Here is a 23253-nt window from a genome sequence, read left to right as displayed (position 1 = left end):
GAGCTTTCAGTCGCTCTGCTCCTCGGCTCTGGAACTCTCTTCCTCCTGTACTAAGAAATATTGACTCCCTCTTCACATTTAAGACACAGCTCAAAGCACATCTGTTTGAACTGGTTTATTTGCTTTAATGCTGATTTTATCTGTTGTCACGCTCTGTTTTGTAATTTTAACTTATTTTATGTATTTTATGACTATTGTTCCTTTTATTAATTGTGTTTTTTGTAAGGTGACCTTGGGTTTCTGAAAGGTGCCCTCAAATAAAATGTATTATTATTATAATTATTACTATTTAACTAGATTTGTCTCATTACAATCAAAAACTCATATTCAGTTTGACATATGTTCCCACATGTTTGCTGTTCCTGCTGAAATGAAGGTAAAAACAATAATAACATTTATCTAAGTAATGAAACTGGACACATTTTCTCAGTAATAGGATTAAAACCTTTTACAACATCACAATTTGATTCACACAGAAAATGTCCATCGTGCTCTGAGCAGAGACAGGAAGAGAGAGAGAGAGAGAGAGAGCGAGAGAGACAGAGCGAGAGAGAGCGAGAGAGAGAGAGAGAGAGAGAGAGGAAACGAGATTGGTATTTTGCATGAAGAGAGGAGTAATGGCATAGAAAGGCGCTGCTAAATGTGCTGCTCGTACTAATAACTCATTTTTCACGACACATGAAGCCTGAAGTAACGAGTGAAGAGGAGCAGCTGAAATTAAAAGTGACTGAGCTCCTTCACACAGTGATGAGCTGCAGCTCCTGCGTTCTGTCTTGGATCTAAATCTGTCGCTATCTTTCCTATTTTCAGATCATCTGGAGTCAACTTCCAGCTTTTTTTATTTCGATTCTTCACACAGTGGAATTATTTTTCTAACAAAGGCTTGTCAAGCACAAATACTGCCAGGATGTGGTCTTGCATCACAGACTTCTTCACCTATGAAACCACTAAGTCGGTGGTTGTGAAAAGTTGGACTATTGGAATCATCAACCGTGTTGTCCAGCTCCTCATCATCACTTACTTCATTGGGTGAGTGTTTGCTTGGACTTGGACAGTACCGACATTTATCTGGTTGAATAAAACATCATAACACAAACATGTATTTTAAAGGCTTTGCTGTTCAGTGTTCTGGATTAGTTGTTACATTAGGAAGGTTTAATTCTTCACTTTATTACTTTATATTTTATTATCTTTATAAAGCCACAGTTGTGTTGGTTAAATACATCGTTCATGTTTTACATAAAACCTCTTTGTTACTAGGAAAAGTAACCCATTCACTCAGCTGTAAAAGAAAGCTAACGAAGCATGCTTAAATCATCCAAGTAAGGAAACCCCAGAAAGTTGATTTGGCTCATTTGAACGTAGCATTTTGAATGGTCATGATCATGAAACTGAGCTCACGAGCCATTGTTAGTCAGTGTACTAGGTTTGGTCTTCATACAGATGTACTGTAAATCTAACAAACCTTCATGTATTACTACAGTTTGTGGCTCTGAGAGTTAGTGTCTCAGTCCGAGTACTTAGGAATTACAACTGATTACTCGCTCTAATTTAAACGTCAGCAACTGGTGAAAAAATTGAAATTGAAACTTGATCCTTTTCGTCATTTGAGGCAAGAAAGATGTGATTTGTATGCATGCATGCTCTGCTTATGCTGGATTCTGTTCATCGTGAGCTTCCTTACACACTCTAAACCTCTTACTGTCGGGTTGGGTGGTTATGTCGTAGACTCAACCTCTGGTATGTTCTTATTTATCAGGCTATTCTTATTTACAAACTAGCACCCATCAAAAAAGTATGGGAAGCTACTGTTTTGGGTGCCAAGAATTGTTCTTCTTTCTCAGAGATTCACAGTAAATTTGGAAAAAGAGCATGCAGCTCCTTCCTCCTGGAATCAGCTGGGGAACCAACTGGTCTCACTCAATGAATTTAAAGTAAATGTAAACAACTTGAATGCAGTTAATTCAGGCTCTTTGACTGTGCTTTACTGTTGTATGGATATGCATGCTCTATTAGTTTATGCAACGCATGATTGTCCTGCTGTCCGTCTTGGCCAGGTAAAAGAGATTTTTAATGTGAAGAGTTTGTCGTTTTCCTGTTTTCATAAAGGTAAAAATAATAATAGCAATACTGTGGAGAACAGTCAGAATTGTTCTTTTGGTCCATAGCTGATGAAAAATGGAAATAGCTTCTTGGTCTGAAAGTACCTTGAACATGAATTATTTGTAGTAGCCAGCAGGGGGCAGAATCCTCTGGTTCTGAAAAGACTTGTACATATTTTCCTGTGACTGTAGAGGTCAACAAACAGGATTGTCCAGTCCCACTGGCTAATGTCTTGCAATTAAGAAGTAATTAGCCTCTGAGCATGTGGTGTCCACACTTACCCTGCCTTTTTTTAATCACAGTCTCCAACACTGAGGTGCTGATGTGAACATTCTGAGCTTAGCTTCCTCACTAATGCTTTTCCAACCAGTTACTGTGAGAAGCCACTTTTTTTATGCCCAATTTCTGTTGGAGTCTCTGTCATGCTGGAAGCTAGCCATGTTTCCTCCTTCAAGCACAGGCCGGGGAGGACTGGTGGCAGCTATCTTTTACTCCAGCTCATGAAATCACCAAAGACCCAGACAGGAAGCAGGAGTTTACATTTGGAAGCTTGACTCTAAGCCTCGAATACACTAATTAAAAAACTCTAAAAATAGTTTTGTTTGTTGCTTTCTGTTGTTTATCCCCTTTAATCAGAGTTTCTATTTGAATTCTCTTTTACCTGATTTAATGCTCATTTCAGATAAAATAATTATAGTGGGTGATTAAATTTTCGTATAGGTACTGAAATCAACAGCCTAAACACTGCATTTAATCTATTATTAGACCCAGTTGGCTTTAATCACACTCTGGGCCTCATTCTGACACAAGGCATAGGAAATGGACATTAGTGAATACTGTTTAATGTCTGGTCTTTTCTTAATAAAGTTTACATGTGCAAAAATGGACTACAAGAAAAAAAAAGAGAACCTCAAATCAGAAGTGCTTGACTTCCTTGTACAACTTACAGACACGGGCCTTAAAGCAGATAGCTCTAGAGAGCAAATGGCATCTCACTAATTTAGAAATTCGTTTTTTCTTTCTTTTTAAGGCCATCAGTGAAGATAGGACTTATTTATCACTGAGTGAAGTAAATGAGTACATCTCCAGGTTTCTCGTCAGAGCTGTAACCAGGCTGATGAAAACTCAGAGCGCTGTTCAGCCCAGCATTCCTTTATCCTTAAACAGTAACCACTCCATCAATTTCTTCACAGATAACATTTTAACCATTAAAGAAAGAAATATTGATGACCATCTCACAGACATTATGTCCAAAACTTTCATTACTACTGATATTTATTTAGACTCGTTTTCTTAGATTGTTTGAGTAATTTGATTACTTCCTCCAACATATCTTTTAGACCCCATTCCTACAAGACTGCTCAAAGACATCCCACCATTAACTAATCCCTTTATCTTAAATATGATCAAAATATCTTTACTCCCTAACTTCTCTTAATATCACGTGACCAGCTGTCTTATATATCTCTGACCTTCCTTTTATCAATTGTTGAACGAGTAGTTGTAAAACAACTGTTCATCTGTAGATATATGGTTTTGTTGAAGTCAGTCAGAGCTCATCACAGCACAGAAACAGCACTAGTGAAAATACTGAATAATCGTACGGCCTCTGACAGTGGACTCATGCCTGTGCATGTCCTGGTAGACCATCGCTGATCTCAACATTGTACTGCACAGATTAGAACATGCCGTGGGTATGAAGGCCACTGCAGTGGTTTGAATCATGTCTATGTAACAGACTCCAGTGTGTTTATGTAAATGTCTTCTTCACATACCGAGGTTAATTATGGAGTTCCACAGGGTTCTGTGCTGAGACCAGTTGTCTGGCCATCGTGGCTCAAGAGTTGGGAGTTCGCCTTGTAATCGGAAGGTTCTCGACAGTCTCGGTCGTTGTGTCCTTGGGCAAGACACTTCACCTGTTGCCTACTGGTGGTGGTCAGAGGGCCCAGTGGCGCCAGTGTCCGGCAGCCTCGCCTCTGTCAGTGCGCCCTAGGGTGGCTGTGGCTACAATGTAGCTTGCCATCACCAGTGTGTGAATGTGTGTGTGAATGGGTGGATGACTAGATGTGTAAAGCGCTTTGGGGTCCTTAGGGACTAGAAAAGCGCTATATAAATACAGGCCATATTTACATTATTTTACATTATTACTGCTATGCAGATGATACTCAGCTTTATCTGTACATGAAGCCATATGAGACACACCGATTAGTTAAACTACAGAAAAAAACACTAATAGATGAAGAAAACTGAACTGAATTGTTTATGCTAGCGATTCCTTCTTAGACTTAGTCTCTCCTGCACCGATTGGCACATAGGATAACTAATGACTTCCAACGACTCCGGTCATTTGTGGTTAGCTCAGCTTCCCAGATGATGCCAACAATGTTCAGATCTTTAATGTCTTCACTTCAGTCTACGACATGGTTGCTCAGTAGCCATTGATGCCTGTCCCAAACCCAGAGGTTAGAAGGAATGGGCATGCACCCTGTAAAAAGTTATCTTGCTACAGAATCAGCTCATGATATCTCGATGTTAGGGATTAGTAGACTCCATTTCTAATTTGATATTAGCTGCTGCTGTTGACTGAAGCCAAAACTGAGCATGAGTATCACGTTCTGTTTTTATTTATTTATTTAACATAACACAAAAGGTTTTTAACCTCCTAAGACCCCAACTCTTCCATGACATGTATTTTTAATTTCTCTTTGATATTTGGACATATTTGGGCCCAATGAATGTAAAAACAAAGAATTACCAGATTCTTTTTTAACCTTATTTTTGTTTTTAAGAAAAATAAGAGCCACATATGAGGATATTCGTTTTAAATTTTGATAGAACAGTAGCAGTATAATGTCCTCGTAAGTGGATGTCAGGCCCATGTAGAGCAAAATTGAGTATTTTAGCCTAAAACCCCCAAAATGTGATGTCCACATATGTGGACGCCAGGTCCTAGGAGGTTAAGCGATGAAAAGGCCTGTACAAAGCATTTCAGAGGGTCGCCAGATTTTTTTTAAAGTTGAAAAATTCCAAACTCTCAGGTGACGTCTTGCAGTTCTGTAAGTAGAACATGCAATAAGTCCAAATGGCTTTGGTGGGAACGGACGCCCATAAACCATCCGTTCTAACATGCAGTCAAAACTGTGAAAGGGTTCATTTTAGACCTAAACAAGATGTTTTATTAAACTGACAGTTTTGCTGCACACACCACAGCAAACAAGCACCAAAGGTAAGAATCCAATAAACCTGAATACTTAGTGAACTCTGTCAGAAAACATGGTTTCCATTGGTAGTATGAATCCTGTTCTCCTGGCTGAAGTCTCACATTTAACAACTTCTGTTTCTTAATGTGGATTTTTGATCTTTATACTGCCTCACTAGAGGCTAAATCACACTGAGAATAATGAGAATAATATGAGAGTAATCACACTTGTCTGCTCTGCAAATTCTCATAGTGACTTCTCAATAGGTCATTCATTTCATTATTTATTTCCAATCAAAAGACCTCAACTCTTAATTATTCTGAAAAGAAAACTCTGAGCTAATGATCACAGATTAGCAGATCTAACTGAATTCCTTTGTAGTGTCTTACAGCGAGCATTTTCAGTGCACTATCCCTGATTGTAGCTAGTGGCAAGAAGGGTTGTTTTTTTAAGTATAATGATGCTTATGATTACATTTTGGCATGCGTCACTCTCTATGTAATGTTTCAGATGGGTGTTTCTCACTGAGAAGGCCTACCAGATTAGAGACACGGCGATTGAATCCTCTGTGATGACCAAGGTCAAAGGCTTTGGAATCTACAATAACAAGGTTATGGATGTAGCAGACTACGTCACTCCTACACAGGTGTGTGTGTATGGACGAATGTAAGGACTGACTGAGTGAAGATGAGATACTGACAGACTGCATTTGTATCTCCTGCAGGGAGCTTCGGTGTTCTGCATCATCACTAAACTGATTACTACAGAGAACCAAGTCCAAGGATACTGTCCTGACGTAAGTCATCATCACCACGACTAACAGATCATCACTCAGTCCTGGGGCTCATTTACTTTACAGATACACAAAGCCAATGTTGGCTACGTGCTAGTTGTAAACACAATGCTTTCCCTTTTGGAAAAAGCAATAGTATCTCACCCTGTACAAAAAAGGACAGCGCTCCATTACTTTAACCAGCTGCTGTGATGTGATATAAAGATATAAAGGAATTTGCTGCATTTCTAACTGAAGTCACGATAAAATATGACTCCTTTCTTATTGTTGGGGATTTTAATATTCATGTGTGCTGTCCAGATAAGCCCATGGTTAAAGACTTTTTGAATCTTACTGATTCTTTTAATTTAGTTCGATGTGTGTCTGCACCCACGCAACAGTGTGGCCACACTCTCGATCTGGTTTTAGCCTACTCATTGCCTGTTTTTAATCTGAAAGTCTCCGATCCTGTTTTCTCTGATCATATGCCGGTTCTGTTTGACATCTCTTTATCTAGAAATGAATTCAGGGGGCTTGTCCCTGCAAAGACATCTCGTTTGTTAAATTCTTCCACGGCAGCACGGTTCTCCACCTACTATAATCAGTTCTCCATTCCTGAGACACTCCAATACGTAGAGGAACTCAGTTTTTGGTTTCATACCACTTGTCAGACTGTCTTGGATATTGTTGCTCCTCTAAAAATTAAGCATCCTAAGACAAAGCTTGAACCCTGGTTGAACGATGAAACCCGTGCTGCGAGGCGTGAATGTCGTAGGGCTGAGCGGAGATGGAAAAAAGATAACTTACAGGTCTCTTTACAAAGTTTAAGAGAGTGCTGGGCCTTATATCAGCTTACAATAAAAGAAGCAAAGCGGAAACACTTTGCAAACATTATTATGGTGAATTATCAGAAACCACACATATTGTTTAAGTCAATTGAGACTATTTTAAGCTCTCCCTCTGCTCTTAGTTTTGAGCCTTCACTTGAAATGTGTGAAAGGTTTCTGCACTTCTTTATAAACAAGGTAGCCTCAGCTAGGGCGCAGATTATTTTGCCCACATCTGACCCTTCTGATCTTCCAGTTTGCTCAGCTGTCTTTCAACAGTTTGAGTCGGTTACTCTTGCTCAGCTACAGGAGGTGGTAGTTCATTTAAAGCCTGTAGGCTCACCTTATGATCCTATCCCTCCCCTTTTTCTGAAAGAAGTTTTTTCTACCATAGGTCCAACCATTTTAACCATTTTAAATAGCAGCCTTACTTCAGGTGTGGTTCCAAAGAATTTCAAAGATGCAATTGTGCAACCACTTCTTAAGAAACCTGGGCTAGATACAAACGCTGTTGAGAATTTTAGACCAATATCTAAGCTGCCCTTTTTATCTAAAGTCTTGGAAAAAATTGTATATGACCAATTGATCTCATACTTGAATGCACAAAATGTTCAGGAGATTTTTCAATCTGGTTTTAAAGCAATGCATAGCACTGAATCAGCACTTTTAAGAATTTTTAATGATATATTTTTATCATATGATTCTGGTGAAAGTGTCATTCTTATTTTACTCGATTTAACTGCTGCATTTGACACTGTAGACCATGAAATTTTAATCTCACGTTTGGAGCAGTGGGTCGGTATAACAGGTGTGGCTCTGAAATGGTTCAGGTCTTACTTAACAAACCGAACCTTTTCAGTTTGCTTAGGAAACTGTGAGTCCTCCCGAGCTCCGTTGTCTCATGGAGTACCACAGGGTTCCATTCTGGGCCCTATCCTGTTGTCACTTTATTTACTTCCATTGGGCTCAATTTTTAGAAAACACAGACTCTCGTTTCACTGTTATGCAGATGACTGCCAGATTTATGTTCCTCTTAAAAAGAAAGATGGGTCGTCTGTAAATCGTTTACAAACATGTCTGGAGGACGTCAAGTCGTGGTTGGCACTAAACTTTCTTTGTTTTAATGGTTCTAAAACTGAAGTAATGGTGTTCAGACCTGCCTCCACTGCTGTTCCGTGTGTTGATTTGCAATCCCTGAAATCATTCTGTAAACCAGAGATTGTTAATCTGGGTTTTAAAATGGATCCTGAGCTTAAGCTTGAAAGCCAGATTGGGTTGGTTGTAAGGTCTAGTTTCTTTCATCTGAGGCAACTGGCCAAAATTAAGCACTTTCTTACGAGACAGCAATTTGAAACAGTAATCCACGCTTTTGTAACCGTTCGGCTGGATTACTGTAATTCTCTTTATTTTGGGGTGAGTCGGTCTTCTGTTTTTCGACTGCAGTTAGTCCAGAATGCTGCTGCACGCCTTTTAACTGGCACTCATAGATACGAGCATATCACCCCAGTTTTATATTCACTTCATTGGCTGCCCGTGCATTTTAGGATCCATTTTAAGATGCTTTTATTTGTTTTTAAATGTTTGTCCAATGCTGCCCCTGTGTACCTCTCTGAGCTTCTTCATCCATACATACCTTCCCGGTCCCTCAGGTCGGCAGACCATCTCCTCCTGAGTGTGCCCAGGACTAATCGTAAGCTCAGAGGGGATCGGGCGTTTGCTGTGGCAGCACCAAAATTGTGGAATGAGTTGCCTTTACATGTTAGACAGGCACCTTCCTTATCTGTTTTTAAATCACGTCTTAAAACATATTTATTTACCTTGGCTTTTAGCACAGCAGGACTTGTTGATGTCTCTTAATACGTTTCTTATTAATTATATTACTTTTAATTTTAAGATATTTTATATGTAATTTAAACTGTTTCCTCTCTGTTTTATATTTGTAGCACTTTGGTCAACATAGTTGGATGTAAAGTGCGTTATAAATAAAGATGCTATGCTATGCTATGCTATGTGAGTGGATTTAGAGAGACGTCGGTGTCAATACAACTGCTGCACATGATGAGAAAATTAAAAATTAATTATAAAATGTATGCACGTATTTGAGGGATGTAAAAAACCAAACACTGTACTGTAAAACAGCTGTGATGCAGCTTTAATGTTCTCTTCACATGTCACTGTATTTTATCCAGAGTGAAAAAAGAAAGTTTCTTTGTACAGACGACAGAAACTGCACAAAGCACATCAATAAGCCGGCAAGTTATGGTGAGATACTTTGTCTTTATCATGCAGTAACAATATTTCACGTTAAAATGATCTGTTGATGACTAGATTTATGTGCATTAATATGTTGAAGTGTTTTACTTTGGACCTTGTACCTGTATTTTCTTTTCTACTCAGGAATTGCTACAGGGAGGTGTGTTCCTTTTAATGCCATGATCAAGACGTGTGAGATTAAGGGTTGGTGTCCTGCTGAGATCGACACCATCAAGCCGTAAGATGATGCTCTGCATGTGGTAAAGAGCTTTTTAGTAGTGATGTGTCGGAAGTGAACGATGCTCCTTATCGCGAGCCGTGGGGTTTTTCTTTCTCTCTCTCTCTCTCTCGCACTTTTTTCCGCTTCACTCCGCACGCGAGCCTTGTGCTTTGCACTGGGCAGAGGGGGGAGGGGCAGTAGTTACACTCGCAGTAGCACAGGAACAGAGCGGGAGGGAAGGAGAGAGAAAGAGAGCCAGGGACAACAACGTCACATTAGAAAGGTATAGTAATCATCCACAACTATTTTCAGTTGCAGATGATAAAGGATTCAGAAAGTTTATTCATGCAGGTCCATATGACAGAGAATATGCATCTTCTTTTTGTTTTCATATTGTAATTTATACTTAATTGTGTTGTGGTTTGCAGTGTTTTGTGTTGTTTCACTTTAAATTTGTTTAAAAGGAAAAAGCTGAAAATTTTAATAGTTAAAAGTTGAAATGTGAATAGTTGGTTTTTGTATTATATGATTTATTTATTACATTTTATGTGGATTGAATAAATAAAAGTATATTTACGGTACCCTAGAGACAAAGCACATACAAACTCCAAAACATGTAAAAACTGTACAAAAGACAACAGCGGTGCTCCAGAATGCTGGGCGCAGTGGTGAGCGTTTGTTACCTAGTGGCTACACAAGCCAGGAAGTACCAAGTTTGTACGTGCTTTTTGGAGTTTGTACGTGTTTTGTCTCTAGGGGGCACCGCATATATTTATATATAAACATACATAGATAAAACCACTTTTTCTTTTACATTAGTAATTCCTTTTGTGCAAAATTTTATATTATTGTTAATAATAAATTAATTAAAGCAACAAAACAACCTGAAGATCCGGTTCGGAGCTGAAAGAACCGGTTCTCTAAAAAGAGCCGAAAATCCCATCACTACCTTTTAGCAGGCTTTCCCATATGGAAAAGATATTTATAAATCTTATAAAGTTTGTATCTGTCTTGTGTGAAACTTGTACGAAAAGCATACAAGAGTGAAAACAGATATAAGATCCCTAGAAAAATTTGATAAATGAAACTTGTATGTTTTGGATACTTCCTGGAACAATATCTGAAAGTAATGAGAAAGTGGCCACATGAGTAAATCATATAAGCCTTATATGATTCACTATATGAAGTAGGCCACATCTGATGCAAGTTTTTACTATTCCTTTTCAATTCAATTCAATTCAATTTTATTTATATAGCGCCAAATCACAACAAAAGTCGCCTCAAGGCGCTTCATAGATACAGAGAAAAACCCAACAATCATATGACCCCCTATGAGCAGCACTTTGGCGACAGTGGGAAGAAAAAACTTAACAGGAAGAAACCTCCAGCAGAACCAGGCTCAGGGAGAGGCGGGGCCATCTGCTGTGATTGGTTGGGGTGAGAGAAGGAAGACAGGATAAAAGACATGCTGTGGAAGAGAGACAGAGATTAATAACAGATATGATTCAATGCAGAGAGGTCTGTTAATACATAGTGAGTGAGAAAGGTGACTGGAAAGGAAAAACTCAATGCATCATGGGAATCCCCCGGCAGCCTACGTCTATTGCAGCATAACTAAGGGACAATTCAGGGTCACCTGGTCCAGCCCTAACTATATGCTTTAGCAAAAAGGAAAGTTTGAAGCCTAATCTTAAAAGTAGAGATAGTGTCTGTCTCCTGAATCCAAACTGGAAGCTGGTTCCACAGAAGAGGGGCCTGAAAACTGAAGGCTCTGCCTCCCATTCTACTTTTAAATACTCTAGGAACAACAAGTAGGCCTGCAGAGCGAGAGCAAAGTGCTCTAATAGGGTGATATGGTACTACAAGGTCATTAAGATAAGATGGGGCCTGATTATTTAAGACCTTGTATGTGAGGAGCAGGATTTTGAATTCTGGATTTAACAGGAAGCCAATGAAGGGAAGCCAAAACAGGAGAAATCTGCTCTCTTTCTAGTCCCTGTCAGGACTCTTGCTGCAGCATTTTCATTTCATTTATTTATTCATTTTCAGGCACAACAAATACCTATATTGAACATAAAATACACAAAACAAAAAACAAAACTTGCCTGAAAAAGGAGTGGGACGAAGAAAACTTATTAAATCCCACCCCTATACTCACTCATCAACAAAAAAAAACAATAAACTTCCCGCAGCTACGCCCATCATTGCATACAGACCCATCAACAGCCCCGGGCAGATACAAGCATCTAAGCGGCAGCTCGCAACCAACAATTAGAGTCTTCATAACTGAATACAGAATATATAAATTATAAATTGCATTACCACAGGTAACAGGCAGTAATAACTACAAGTAACAGACACACATACATATACATACATATATATCTACACACACAAGTACATATATGTACATACATACGCACACTTTATTTTTTATTTTTTATTTTGGAATCCATACCAGCAATGGTAAGAGGACAGACATTACAGAGCACACTAAAACCCATCATTGAGTATACTGTGACCAGACCAACTGTTTGTAGAGAAATTTAAATCTATGAATATTTTTGCATTGTTTCAATTGTAAACTCAGACTGTTCCAGATTTTCACACCACATACAGACACACAAAAGCCTTTACGGGTTGTTCGAGTTCTGGTTAATTTGAATTCTCCAAAGATAAGATGGGGCCTGATTATTTAAGACCTGGATTAGCTGAAGGCTTTTCAGGGAGTTTTTAGGACTTTCTGATAATAATGAATTACAGTCGTCCAGCCTGGAAGTAATGAATGCATGAACTAGTTTTTCAGCGTCACTCTGAGACAGGATATTTCTAATTTTAGAGATGTTGCACAAACAAATTTTAGAGATGTTGCACAAATGGAAGAAAGCAGTCTTACATATTTGTTTAATATGTGCGTTGAAGGACATGTCCTGGTCAAAAATGACTCCAAGGTTCCTCACAGTGTTACTGGAGGCCAAGGTAATGCCAGTAAGAATCTGCTTAGATACCATATTTCTAAGCTTTTCAGGGCCGAGTACAATAACCTCAGTTTGATCTGAATTAAGAAGCAGAAAGTTAGCGGCCATCCAGGTCTTTATGTCTTTAAGACATTCCTGCAGTTTAACTCATTGGTGTGTGTTATCTGGCTTCATGGACAGATAGAGCTGGGTGTCATCTGCATAGCAGTGTAAATGTATGCTATGTCTTCTGATGATGCTGCCTAAGGGAAGCATGTATAATGTAAACAGAATTGGTCCTAGCACTGAACCCTGTGGAACTCCATTATTAACCTCAGTGTGTGAAGAGGACTCTCCATTTACATGCACAAACTGGAGTCTATTAGATAGATATGATACAAACCACTGCAGCACAGTACCTGTAATACCTACAGCATGTTCTAATCGCTCTAATAGGATATTATGGTCGACAGTATCGAACGCTGCACTGAGGTCTAGCAGGACAAGCACAGAGATGAGTCCACTGTCAGAGGCCATAAGAAGATCATTTGTAACCTTCACTAAAGCTGTTTCTGTGCTGTGATGAGCTCTGAAACCTGACTGAAACTCTTCAAATAAACCATTCCTCTGCAGATGATCTGTTAGCTGTTTGACAACTACTCTTTCAAGGATGTTTGATATAAAGGAAGGTTGGAGATTGGCCTATAATTAGCTAAGACTGCTGGGTCTAGAGATGCTTTTTGAGTAAAGGTTTAACTACAGCCAGCTTGAAGGCCTGTGGTACATAGCTGATTATTAGAGATAGGTTGATCATATTTAAGATCGAAGCATTAATTAATGGCAGGACTTCTTTGAGCAGTTTTGTAGGAATGGGGTCTAAAAGACACGTTGATGGTTTGGAGGAAGTAATTATTGAAGTTAACTCAGAAAGATCAATTAGAGAAAAAGAGTCTAACTTAACATCAATGGTACTAAGAGTAGCTGTAGATAATATTACATCTGTGGGATGATTATTGGTAATTTTTTCTCTAATGATAAAAATTTTATTTGTGAAGAAGTTCATGAAGTCATTACTAGTTAACGTTAAAGGGATGGTTGGCTCAACAGAGCTCTGACTGTTTGTCAGCCTGGCTACAGTGCTGAAGAGAAACCTGGGGTTGTTCTTATTTTCTTCAATCAGTGATGAATAGTAAGATGTTCTGGCTTTGCGGAGGGCTTTCTTATAAAGCAACAAACTATTTCTCCAGGCTAAATGATGATCCTCTAAATTTGTGACATGCCATTTCCTCTCCAGATTACGAGTCGTCTGCTTTAGGCTACGTGTTTGAGAATTATTCCACAGAGTCAGGTACTTCTGATTAGAGACCTTAATTTTCACCGGAGCTACAGTATCCAGAGTTGTACGTAGTGAGGAGGTGAAATTATTAACAAGATAATCGACCTCTGTTGGGGTAGCGTTCAGATAGCTGCTCTGCTCTGTGTTGGTACAGGGCATTGAAGATGATAACAGTGGGTGGATTATATTCTTAAACTTAGTTACAGCGCTTTCAGAAAGACATCTACTGTGATAAAGTCTACTTTCCACCACTGTGTAATCAATTATTGTAAATGTAAATGTTATCAGGAAATGATCAGACAGGAGAGGGTTTTCAGGAAACACTGTTAAATGTTCAGTTTCTATGCCATATGTTAAAACAAGATCTAGAGTGTGATTAAAGTGGTGGGTGGGTTCTTTTACATTTTGACAGAAGCCAATTGAGTCTAATAACAGATTAAATGCCATGTTGAGGCTGTCATTTTAGCATCTACATGGATGTTAAAATCACCCACAATAATTATTTTATCTGAGCTCAGAACTAAATTAGATATAAAGTCTGAGAAATCAGACAGAAACTCTGTGTAAGGCCCAGGTGGACGATAGATGATAACAAGTAAGACTGGTTTCTGAGTTTTACAGCTGGGGTGGACGAGGCTAAGCATCAGGCTTTCAAATGAATTAAAAGTCTGTCTTGGTCTTTCATTAATTAATAGGCTGGTGTGAAAAATTGCTGCCACACCTCCCCCTTGGTCTGTGCTTCGAGATTTCTGATAGTTAGAATGACTTGGGGGTGTTGATTCATTTAAACTAACATAATCATCCTGCTGCAACCAGGTTTCTGTAAGGCAGAGTAAATCGATTTGTTGATCAATTATTAAGTCATGTACTAACAGAGACTTGGAGGAGAGAGACCTAATATTTAATAATCCACATTTCACTGTTTTACTCTTTGGTTCAGATGTGGATACTGTATTGTTCTTTCTTTGTGATTGTTTATGTTTAAGTTGTTTGTTGCTGGTTTTTAGTTTGTTTTTTGTCTTTTTGGAAGCTGACACAGTCTCTATGGAGATGGGTTTTTGGGGGGGTAGCAGGAGGAGAGAAGCTGCAGAGAGGCGTGTAAGACTGCAACTCTGCTTCCTGGTCCCAACTCTGGATAGTCATATTTTGGGGGGTTTAATAAATTTGTCCATATTTCTAGAAATGAGAGCTGCTCCATCCAAAGTGGGATGGATGCCGTCTCTCCTAACAAGACCAGGTTTCCTCCAGAAGGTTTGCCAATTATCTATGAAGCCCACATCGTTTCTGGGACACCACTCAGACAGCCAGCAATTTAAGGAGAACATGCGGCTAAACATGTCACTCCTGGTCTGATTGGGGAGGGGACCAGAGAAAACTACAGAGTCCCACATTGTTTTAGCAAAGTTACACACCGATTCAATATTGATTTTAGTGACCTCCGATTGGCGTAACTGGGTGTCGTTACTGCCGACGTGAATTATGATTTTACTGAATTTATGTTTACCCTTAGCCAGCAGTTTTAAATTTCCTTCAATGTCGCCTGCTCTGGCCCCTGGAAGACAATTGACTATGGTTGCCGGTGTCTCTAGCTTCACATGTCTGAGAACAGAATCACCAATTACCAGAGTTTGACCCCCGGCGGGTGTGTCGCCGAGTGGGGAAAAATGGTTAGACACATGAACGGGTTGGTGGTGTACCTGGGGCTTCTGTTTAGGACTATGCTTCCTCCTCACCGTCATCCAGCCGCCCTCTTTCCCCAGCTGCTTGGGGTCTGCCGGGAAACAGCTAGCGGGGCCTACGCTATCTTCGGCTGCACCAGCTACAGGGGCCTGGCTAGCTACGGGTGAATGAAGGGTTCGAATCAGAGTCTCCAATTCAGTAATCCTGGCCTCCAGAGCTGCAAATATGCTACATTTGTTACAGATATCATTACTGCTAAAGGAGGCCGAGGAGTAACTAAACATCTGACACAATGAGCAGGAAAGTGCAGGAGGGACAGGTGAAGTAGCCATGGTGCTAACGAGTCGGCTACGAGCTAAGCTAAGCTAGCGAAACACCAAAGACACAGTGAGCTGGTAGGCGTACACCCGCTCTGACTGCTATGCTTATAAAAACACTGACAGTGTGAGAGGTCGGATGATCTGATATCCTCGTGTTGGTGTTGTTCCCAGACCATCATGAAAATGTTGTTCCAGGTTCAACATTGCAAGTGACCAATCACATTGTTGTGACGTTATTCCTTTGCGCGCCAAGCCATTCGTGAATTTATGAAATTCCAATGTTGCAAGGACAATATTAATTCTGCTTACTGTTTATTAAAGGGTTACGGTTAGGGTTAGGGTCAGGGTCCGTTGATCGGCGGACAGAGGCGGTTTCACGCAGCTTAAGTACAGTTTTTTGTTTTACGCCGGTTTTTCCCGAAGTCGCAAAGGTATGACGTCACAACATTCTGATTGGTCACTTGCAATGTTGATCCTGGAACAACATTTAGTATGATGATCTGGGAACAACACCAACACGAGGATATCAGATCAACCGTGAGAGGTCACAGTTATCCTGATAGCAAGAACAATTCTGCAACACTATGATCCATGACCAGTGAGACCAATGCTCACTGGTCAGTGTTGAAACTGACCTCCCAGCCCATTGTTCCTTCAGTGCTGCTAGTTTCAGTCATCATGCAAATGTCCCGTTTATAAGGTTGGAAACCTGCAGTCAGCTGAGACTGAAGATGAAACGTTTCTCAAACATCCAGATGAACAGAATCAGAGACAAGTTTTATAAATCACTAACTTTGGTCCACCAGTGTAAACGAGGGGGGAAAATAGACTTTTAAAAAAAATATTTCAGCACCCCTACTGTAGTGTCTGTAACACTATTAAACTGCAGTTTTGTGTATTATATTTTTCTAGCTTTATTTTTATAGAAATGCAGAGTTTTGTTGGCCGATTCTGTTTTCCAACGTTTTTGTTAGTGTGACCAACCAGTTTGTGTTTATACTGGTTTTCTTTCTAATAACTAGAAGGAAATATGCTTATCTTTAGTGTAAGGTATTATTTTCATAGCTAAAGTAATGATTAGAATTACAACTTTGCCAAACTGCAGCAGGTTATAGATTTTTCTGCTTTCATCCGTCTTATTTTACCTCACCCAACAAAAGCAGTTGCAGCAGATTTATGTAGCAACATTTGTATCACATACCTACAAGATGCCTTAAAAGATACCTGTTTCTCTTTTTCATTCGTGTCTTTCATTTTCCTCATAACTGGATCCTTTATCTCAGGGGCGGGGCAATCCACTGTCCTGCAGGTTTTAGATGTCCCCCTGGGACGGCACACCTGAGGCTTGGAGTTCCCCACACCTGCTTTATCTTATTGATTATTTGTGCTAGCCTGTGGCTGGCTTCAAGCTCCAGCTTTAGTTTTAGCCACTTTGCATTTTTTAGCAATTAAAATAACCATGTTCAGCTGCATGAGTATAATATCTGATTAGGTTTGTTCTTATGAACATTATCACAGTGGTTCCCCTGCATTTTACTTTGGTCTGTGCATCTTCACTCACAGTGAAGAGCTTCCACACTAAGGACATATCAGTGCGTGCACGGCTATTTGCATGGGCTGCTGTGTGGGTGCTGTGCATGCATGAAATGGATGAGCTAATAATTGGACAAGCATGATACAAGCGAGCCGGTCACCAGCCGAGAACATCGTCCCCGGCAGTCAGTCGGTGCATTTTTTAATTAAATATATGTTAAGTAAATTCTGTCTTTCCTGTGACTCTGTGTGACGTTTTCATGTTTGTCTGTTCTCCCCTATGCAGCACACCAATGATGGAAACAGAAAATTTCACCATCTTCATCAAAAACAGCATCCGCTTCCCGACCTTCAACTACACCAAGTATCACACACCCTTATATGTTGACATTAAGGCTCGTCTGGAACATCTGTTTGTTTGTTTAACAAGGACAAATTATTCTGTTTTCACATTATTGCTCACTTTAATGAAGAAATGTTATATTCAGACTACTGAGTTGTGAAGAGAACGCTTTATCCCCGATAACTGTCACTCTGAATGCACTGGCACTAACACTGGAGTTGACATTTGCAAAGCATTCAATGCAAAACACTGTCAGCTCTGCATTCAAGCCAAGGATGCAAAATGAATATGAATCAGTGTTGATATAACTGCACAGTACCGCCAATTTAAAGGGAAAATTAAGGACTGTGAATAGATGGAGAGATCAGTTTCACTGAGCAGGAAAGGGTTCTGCTGTTTTTGCAGGGATGAAACCCCAACAGGTGACATTAATTAGCTAGCATTAGCATCTGTGTAATTCACTGTTTCACTCATGCTTCAATGTAAAGTGTAATGTTAGCCAAGCACCAGACTGAGCAACGGCAGCCTGCTCTGACAGGATGAGACACACTGGCTAATTCAGTTGAAAGCTGTTATGTCGTTATCACAGAGAAGTGTGTGCTACAGGAGGAGTCTCCATCTTTGTGCATACTTGTCACGTCTCAGATCATCAGACACATTTTATATTAGCCAAAGATAACTTGTGTGAATACAAAATGAGGTTTTTAATGATTGTTTCTTTTATAAATGTAACAAAACCGTTCAAAACTGGCCTGTGTGGAGAAAATCGCCCACTAAACCTAATAACTGGTTTTGCTACGTTGGCAGCAAGGCTTGGAATGAAGAGTTTGTGATAACTGGTCACACTAAAGCATCTCAATCTGGCAGAAGTCGGGAATTTGACTTGGTGTTCAGAGAATGACTTCCTGGTGTGTTTTGGATGTCCTGCTTGCACCGAGTGCACAGCTTGTTGGCTGAATAGTCTGCTTCAGGACTTTTTGGTAGTGACCAGACCATCACACCACCATCACCACTATGTTTGATGTGTATTTTACAAAATGCACATCATACCAAACCTTTAATGGGATGCAAACCTTCCAGAAGAAATACAATCTTTGCACCACCCCTTGAAAATTGCTTTGTAACCCTTTCCACACTGACAGATATCAATGACTTTGATTCTGAGCTGTTTCTTTAGGTACTGGCATGCTGCTGTTTGAGAACTCTTAGGCTACTTCACTTTGTTAGACAGGTAATCAGGTAATTTCTTGAATCAACAGTTCTGGCTTTAATCAGATTTGAGTCGAACAAAGTGAACTCTGCTTTCCAAAAGAAGCGGTTAACCACAGTAGTACATAATCGAACAACATTTATCCTCCGATTAATAAAATCATGACTTAAACAACACATTTTGTATTCAGTCAAGTTATGTTTGTCTAATATTACATTTTTTGATGATCCGAAACATGCAAGTGTGACAAATATGAAGCAACTTGAAAATAAGAAAGGGGGCAAATACTTTTTCATGTCACTGTATCTGTTCAGAGTTAAGCCACAATTATACTTTTGTAAAAGTCAATCTGAAAATGGCACAATTATAGTTCAGAGACGCTTTGGCATGTGGCCATTATGCACAGCTGTAGCATGTACTTTTTGGTGATCATTTGGTGACATTACTGAAGTCATTTGCAAACCACAACATGCAGTAATATTTTAGACATTTTCATTTAAGACAAAGGACTTTGTACCAGGCCAACTGAGAGTAAATGTACTTGTCCAAAGGGCAGGTGCCACAAAAGTTAGTGTCGAGCCCAGAAATGATTAAATCTTACTGTTAGAATGATTGTCATATTTAAGGCTGACATATTGATGTGTTTGTTGGCAGAGGGAACTTCCTTCCTAACATCACGAAAAAATATATCAGTGAGTGTAACTTTGACATGGTCAACAACACCTACTGCCCGATCTTCAGAGTGGGAGATGTCGTCCGCTACGCCCAGCAGAACTTCACTAATCTGGCAGAACATGTACAGACCAAGCCTGTGTGTGTGTGTGTGTGTGTGGGGGGGGGGGTGTCCACTGGTTTTGGTGGGATTTTACCAGGATGGAAACTGACTTACGAGTGCTGGTTAGCTATTGCTTTACTTCAGTTTTATGCAGCCCTAACTATAAGCTTTATAAAGAAAAAACTTAATAAAGCCTAATTTTAGAAGCAGATGAGGGACTCTCTCCTGAACACAAACTGAAAGCTTGTTCCACAGGAGAAGAGCCTCATAGCTAACAGGTCTGCCTCCCATTTAACTTTTAGAAACTCTAGGAACCACAAGTCAGCCTCCAACCTGTTTGGTAGTGAATAGTCTTTAAGAGGCTTCATAGTTTCATAGTGCAAATGCAAACAGAAAGCAGACCTTAAAAGTAGTTCTTGGAGGAGCTGCTACCAGGTCGTTGCCCACAGGTGCTGCAGGGAGTCAGCTGAACTAACCCAGTGACTGAAAAGGAAGTCGTTTACATGTGTCAAAGTAGCAAGACTGGACCTGAAGTGATTGTGTCACTTACACAATAAAGCCTGTATGTACTTCTGTCAGGGAGGAGTGATTGGAATAAAGATCGGCTGGATGTGCGATCTGGACAAGTCGGATGACCACTGTAACCCCTCGTACTCATTCACCCGACTGGATGCTATGTCACAGAACAACACTGTCTCACCTGGCTACAATTTCAGGTATTAATGCCAAGAAATATGCAGACTCTGACTGACCATGAAACTCCACATTTACAGAGGAAATATGAGACTACTATAAATATCAGAAAAATCAAAATCTCTGATTTTCTCAGCTGCAATTATAATCAATCAATCAATCAATCAATCAATCAATCAATCAATCAATCAATCTTTATTTATAAAGCACTTTTCATACAAAAAATGTAGCACAAAGTGCTTTACATAGTTAAAAGCAGCCCACCCCACCCTCCAACTCACTCCCCGCACTCTCATTAACATAAATGATGTGAATACACACATATCTCCCCCCCCACCCCACCCACCCACACACACACACACACACACACACACACACACACACACACACTTAGAGAGTGAAATTGGGCTGGGCACATATGAGCCAGGTGAGGAAACACTATCACAGGGAGCCGTCTGCACCGGGAGCCGGTCGCAGACCTCCAGGCTGGGCACACAGCAGGAGGGAGGCCAAGGAGCCCCCCAGCCAGGCTGAGAGGACCCCAGAGCCCCAGCAGCCACGGTCGATCACAGCCCCGGTGCAGAGAGCCCCCTCCGAGGAAACACTGGAGATATGACACAATAGGATATATACAGGGTAAAAAGATAAAATAAATAAGAACGGGATACAATATAAATATAAATATAAATAGAGTAAGAAGATTAAAAAATGAATAAGAATAAAATCAATAAATATTAGGTAAAGTCTAAATTAATAATAGAATAACAGGATAGAATAAATAAGCATAAAATAAATAAACGCTAAGTAAAAGGTTCGTATGGTAAAAGCAGATCTGAGAGATAAGAAGGCCCAAGACCATTAAGACATTTAAAAACCAATAAAAGAACTTTAAAATCGATCCTGAAACACACGGGGAGCCAGTGCAGCGATTCTAAAACCGGTGTAATGTGGGCCCGCCCTCTGGTCTTCGTCAGCACACGAGCTGCAGAGTTTTGCAAAAGTTGTAAAGTTGAAATATTCTTCTTAGGAAGACCAGAGAGCAGGGCATTACAGTAATCAATGCGACTGGTAATAAAAGCATGCATCAGCATCTCTGTGTTGGCCCGAGAGAGAATAGGGCGGACTCTGGCTATATTTTTTAGATGATAAAATCCAATTTTGGTTACATGTTTAATATGTGGGATAAAACCAAGCTCAGAGTCAAAAATAACACCCAGGTTTTTCACTTGTAGCGAAGGACATAGTGAAAATGCCTCTAATTTAGACAAGAGTTTCTCTCTCTGAGCCTCAGGACCGACGATTAAAACTTCAGTTTTGTCCTGGTTAAGCTGTAAAAAGTTTTCTGCCGTCCAAGATCTTATATCCAAGATACAGTTAAAAAGAGCATCCATTGGTCTGGTGTCATCAGGAGACACGGAGATGTACAGCTGAGTGTCATCAGCGTAACTGTTAAAGTTATAACCACTGTTAGGAAACTGGTAAATAGACTGGTGCTAATATAGGTATTTCCTACTCCAGTTAACCACCCGACACAAATTCATTCAGTGCTGTGCCTAAGCAGCACGTCTAACACTCACACATGCTCATTTATCCTCTGATGAATGCATCAGTATTCCAGTGTCTTTAGAACAGGTACTGTCAATATAAATGCTGACAATTGGAAAAAGACACAATTCATTAGACAGTTTAAAGTTTTTAGACAACAGAAATTACAACCAACAAATGTACGGTCATTTACAAGATGGTAGGTTTGATTAGGAAAGTCAGCGTGCAGACAAGGTGTTTGTGCGGAGGACCCAAATGCAGATGCATGGAGGCGGGGTGCGTTCAGCAAAAAGCAAGCTGTTTATTGGCTGATGATGAAGATACCAAGTACAAACATAAAGTTCACAAAGGGAATTTAAATCTTGGACAATCCTGGGAACAGTGAACAGACAAACTGACAAAGGCCAAGACAAGTGTGGAGAACACATCACAGGTGAACTAGACTGCAGCAGATGAGCCAAGGGAAGCAAAAACTGAAAACAAAGCACCACGACAACAGCTCACTAACATCCAGCAGGAAATGTGAAAACTGAAATCCTGCTGATATTTAGGGCAGATCAAGCCTAACCGGACTGCAACAGCCTGATGAATCTGTTTGTGTTCCATGATGCTATAAAAAATGGATGGATGTGTGCACGTTCACTATAATGCTGCACTTCTCTCTGGATAAGCTGGACACCCGATACTTTAAGAGTGCCTCAGTTTTCTGTTGCATGTCTTGATTCTGGAATAATTAACGGAAGCTGTGAGAACTTTGAGGACTGTTCTAATATCTGTCCTTCAGCCTGCACTGATATCTTGGACTCCACTCAGACTGTCTGCGCTAAGCCATTGTCAGAGCCATGGTTCAGTGAACATAGGTGCACCCTTAGACATGATTGTAGATGTGCTGAAGGTAGATGGAAGAAGGATAGGATGTATGTTTCTATAAAGATACTTAGGGACTGTCTCTCTGTTTACCAAATAGCCACAAGCCTAATCATATCATCAGTACAAGTAATAATGTTGGAGCTTAGTATGTGTGAGGCAGTAGGTGACGAGACACAAGACCTAATAGCTGAAACTTGGTCAGTAAAAGATGCCAAAAAAATCGTCAGTGTTCCTCCTGTGTGCTCAGCTGTCTTGGAGCAGTTTGAGCCTGTTTCCCTGAGTTAAGGATCCGTGGTAGTTCATCGCCTAAGATAATCACACTGCCCATCAGATCGTCTCCCCCCAAACCTCCTTAAACATAATTGGGCTTTATATCCAGAAATTAATTGACACTTTGTGTCCCATCATTTTTTAAACAGCCTCTTCTTAAAAATCACACTGTGGACCCAACTGTTCTGGTTAATTACAGGCCAATCTTGAAGCTCCCCTTTCTTTCAAAAGTTCTAGAGACAGTGATCTGCTTACAGTTGGAGGCTCACCTTGATCTTAATGAGATCTCTGAAAAGTTTCCGTTTGGTTCTAAATCACTACACAGCACTGAGACAGCACTTTTGAA

At 40.1% G+C, this 23253-nt stretch overlaps 1 protein-coding gene across 3 annotated transcripts in view; it reads left to right on the top strand.

Annotated features, from left to right (window-relative positions):
- Window positions 1–619: 619 nt before the first annotated feature.
- The window catches only part of p2rx3b (purinergic receptor P2X, ligand-gated ion channel, 3b), a 38424-nt gene continuing 15790 nt past the window's right edge, over window positions 620–23253 (top strand). For 2 of the 3 annotated variants that reach the window (XM_086294567.1, XM_086294565.1), the window contains exons 1-8: window positions 620–1029; window positions 5814–5949; window positions 6028–6099; window positions 9092–9164; window positions 9300–9393; window positions 17488–17565; window positions 19409–19565; window positions 20109–20245. In XM_086294567.1, coding sequence (XP_086150693.1) covers window positions 908–1029; window positions 5814–5949; window positions 6028–6099; window positions 9092–9164; window positions 9300–9393; window positions 17488–17565; window positions 19409–19565; window positions 20109–20245 — 869 coding nt within the window. In that variant the 5' untranslated portion in view covers window positions 620–907. The remainder of the gene's footprint in view (window positions 1030–5813; window positions 5950–6027; window positions 6100–9091; window positions 9165–9299; window positions 9394–17487; window positions 17566–19408; window positions 19566–20108; window positions 20246–23253) is intronic. The other variant, XM_086294566.1, reaches the window with a different exon arrangement.

The sequence above is a fragment of the Aulonocara sp. 'chitande type north' Nkhata Bay genome, linkage group LG6 (genome assembly GCF_057382095.1).
Source record: "Aulonocara sp. 'chitande type north' Nkhata Bay isolate Kocher_YH1m ecotype deep benthic linkage group LG6, A_spYH_male_GT1.1, whole genome shotgun sequence".
NCBI classification, from domain to species: Eukaryota; Metazoa; Chordata; class Actinopteri; order Cichliformes; family Cichlidae; genus Aulonocara; species Aulonocara sp. 'chitande type north' Nkhata Bay.
Note: the sequence above shows the minus strand (reverse complement) of the source record. Positions and strands in the feature narration are given on the sequence as shown.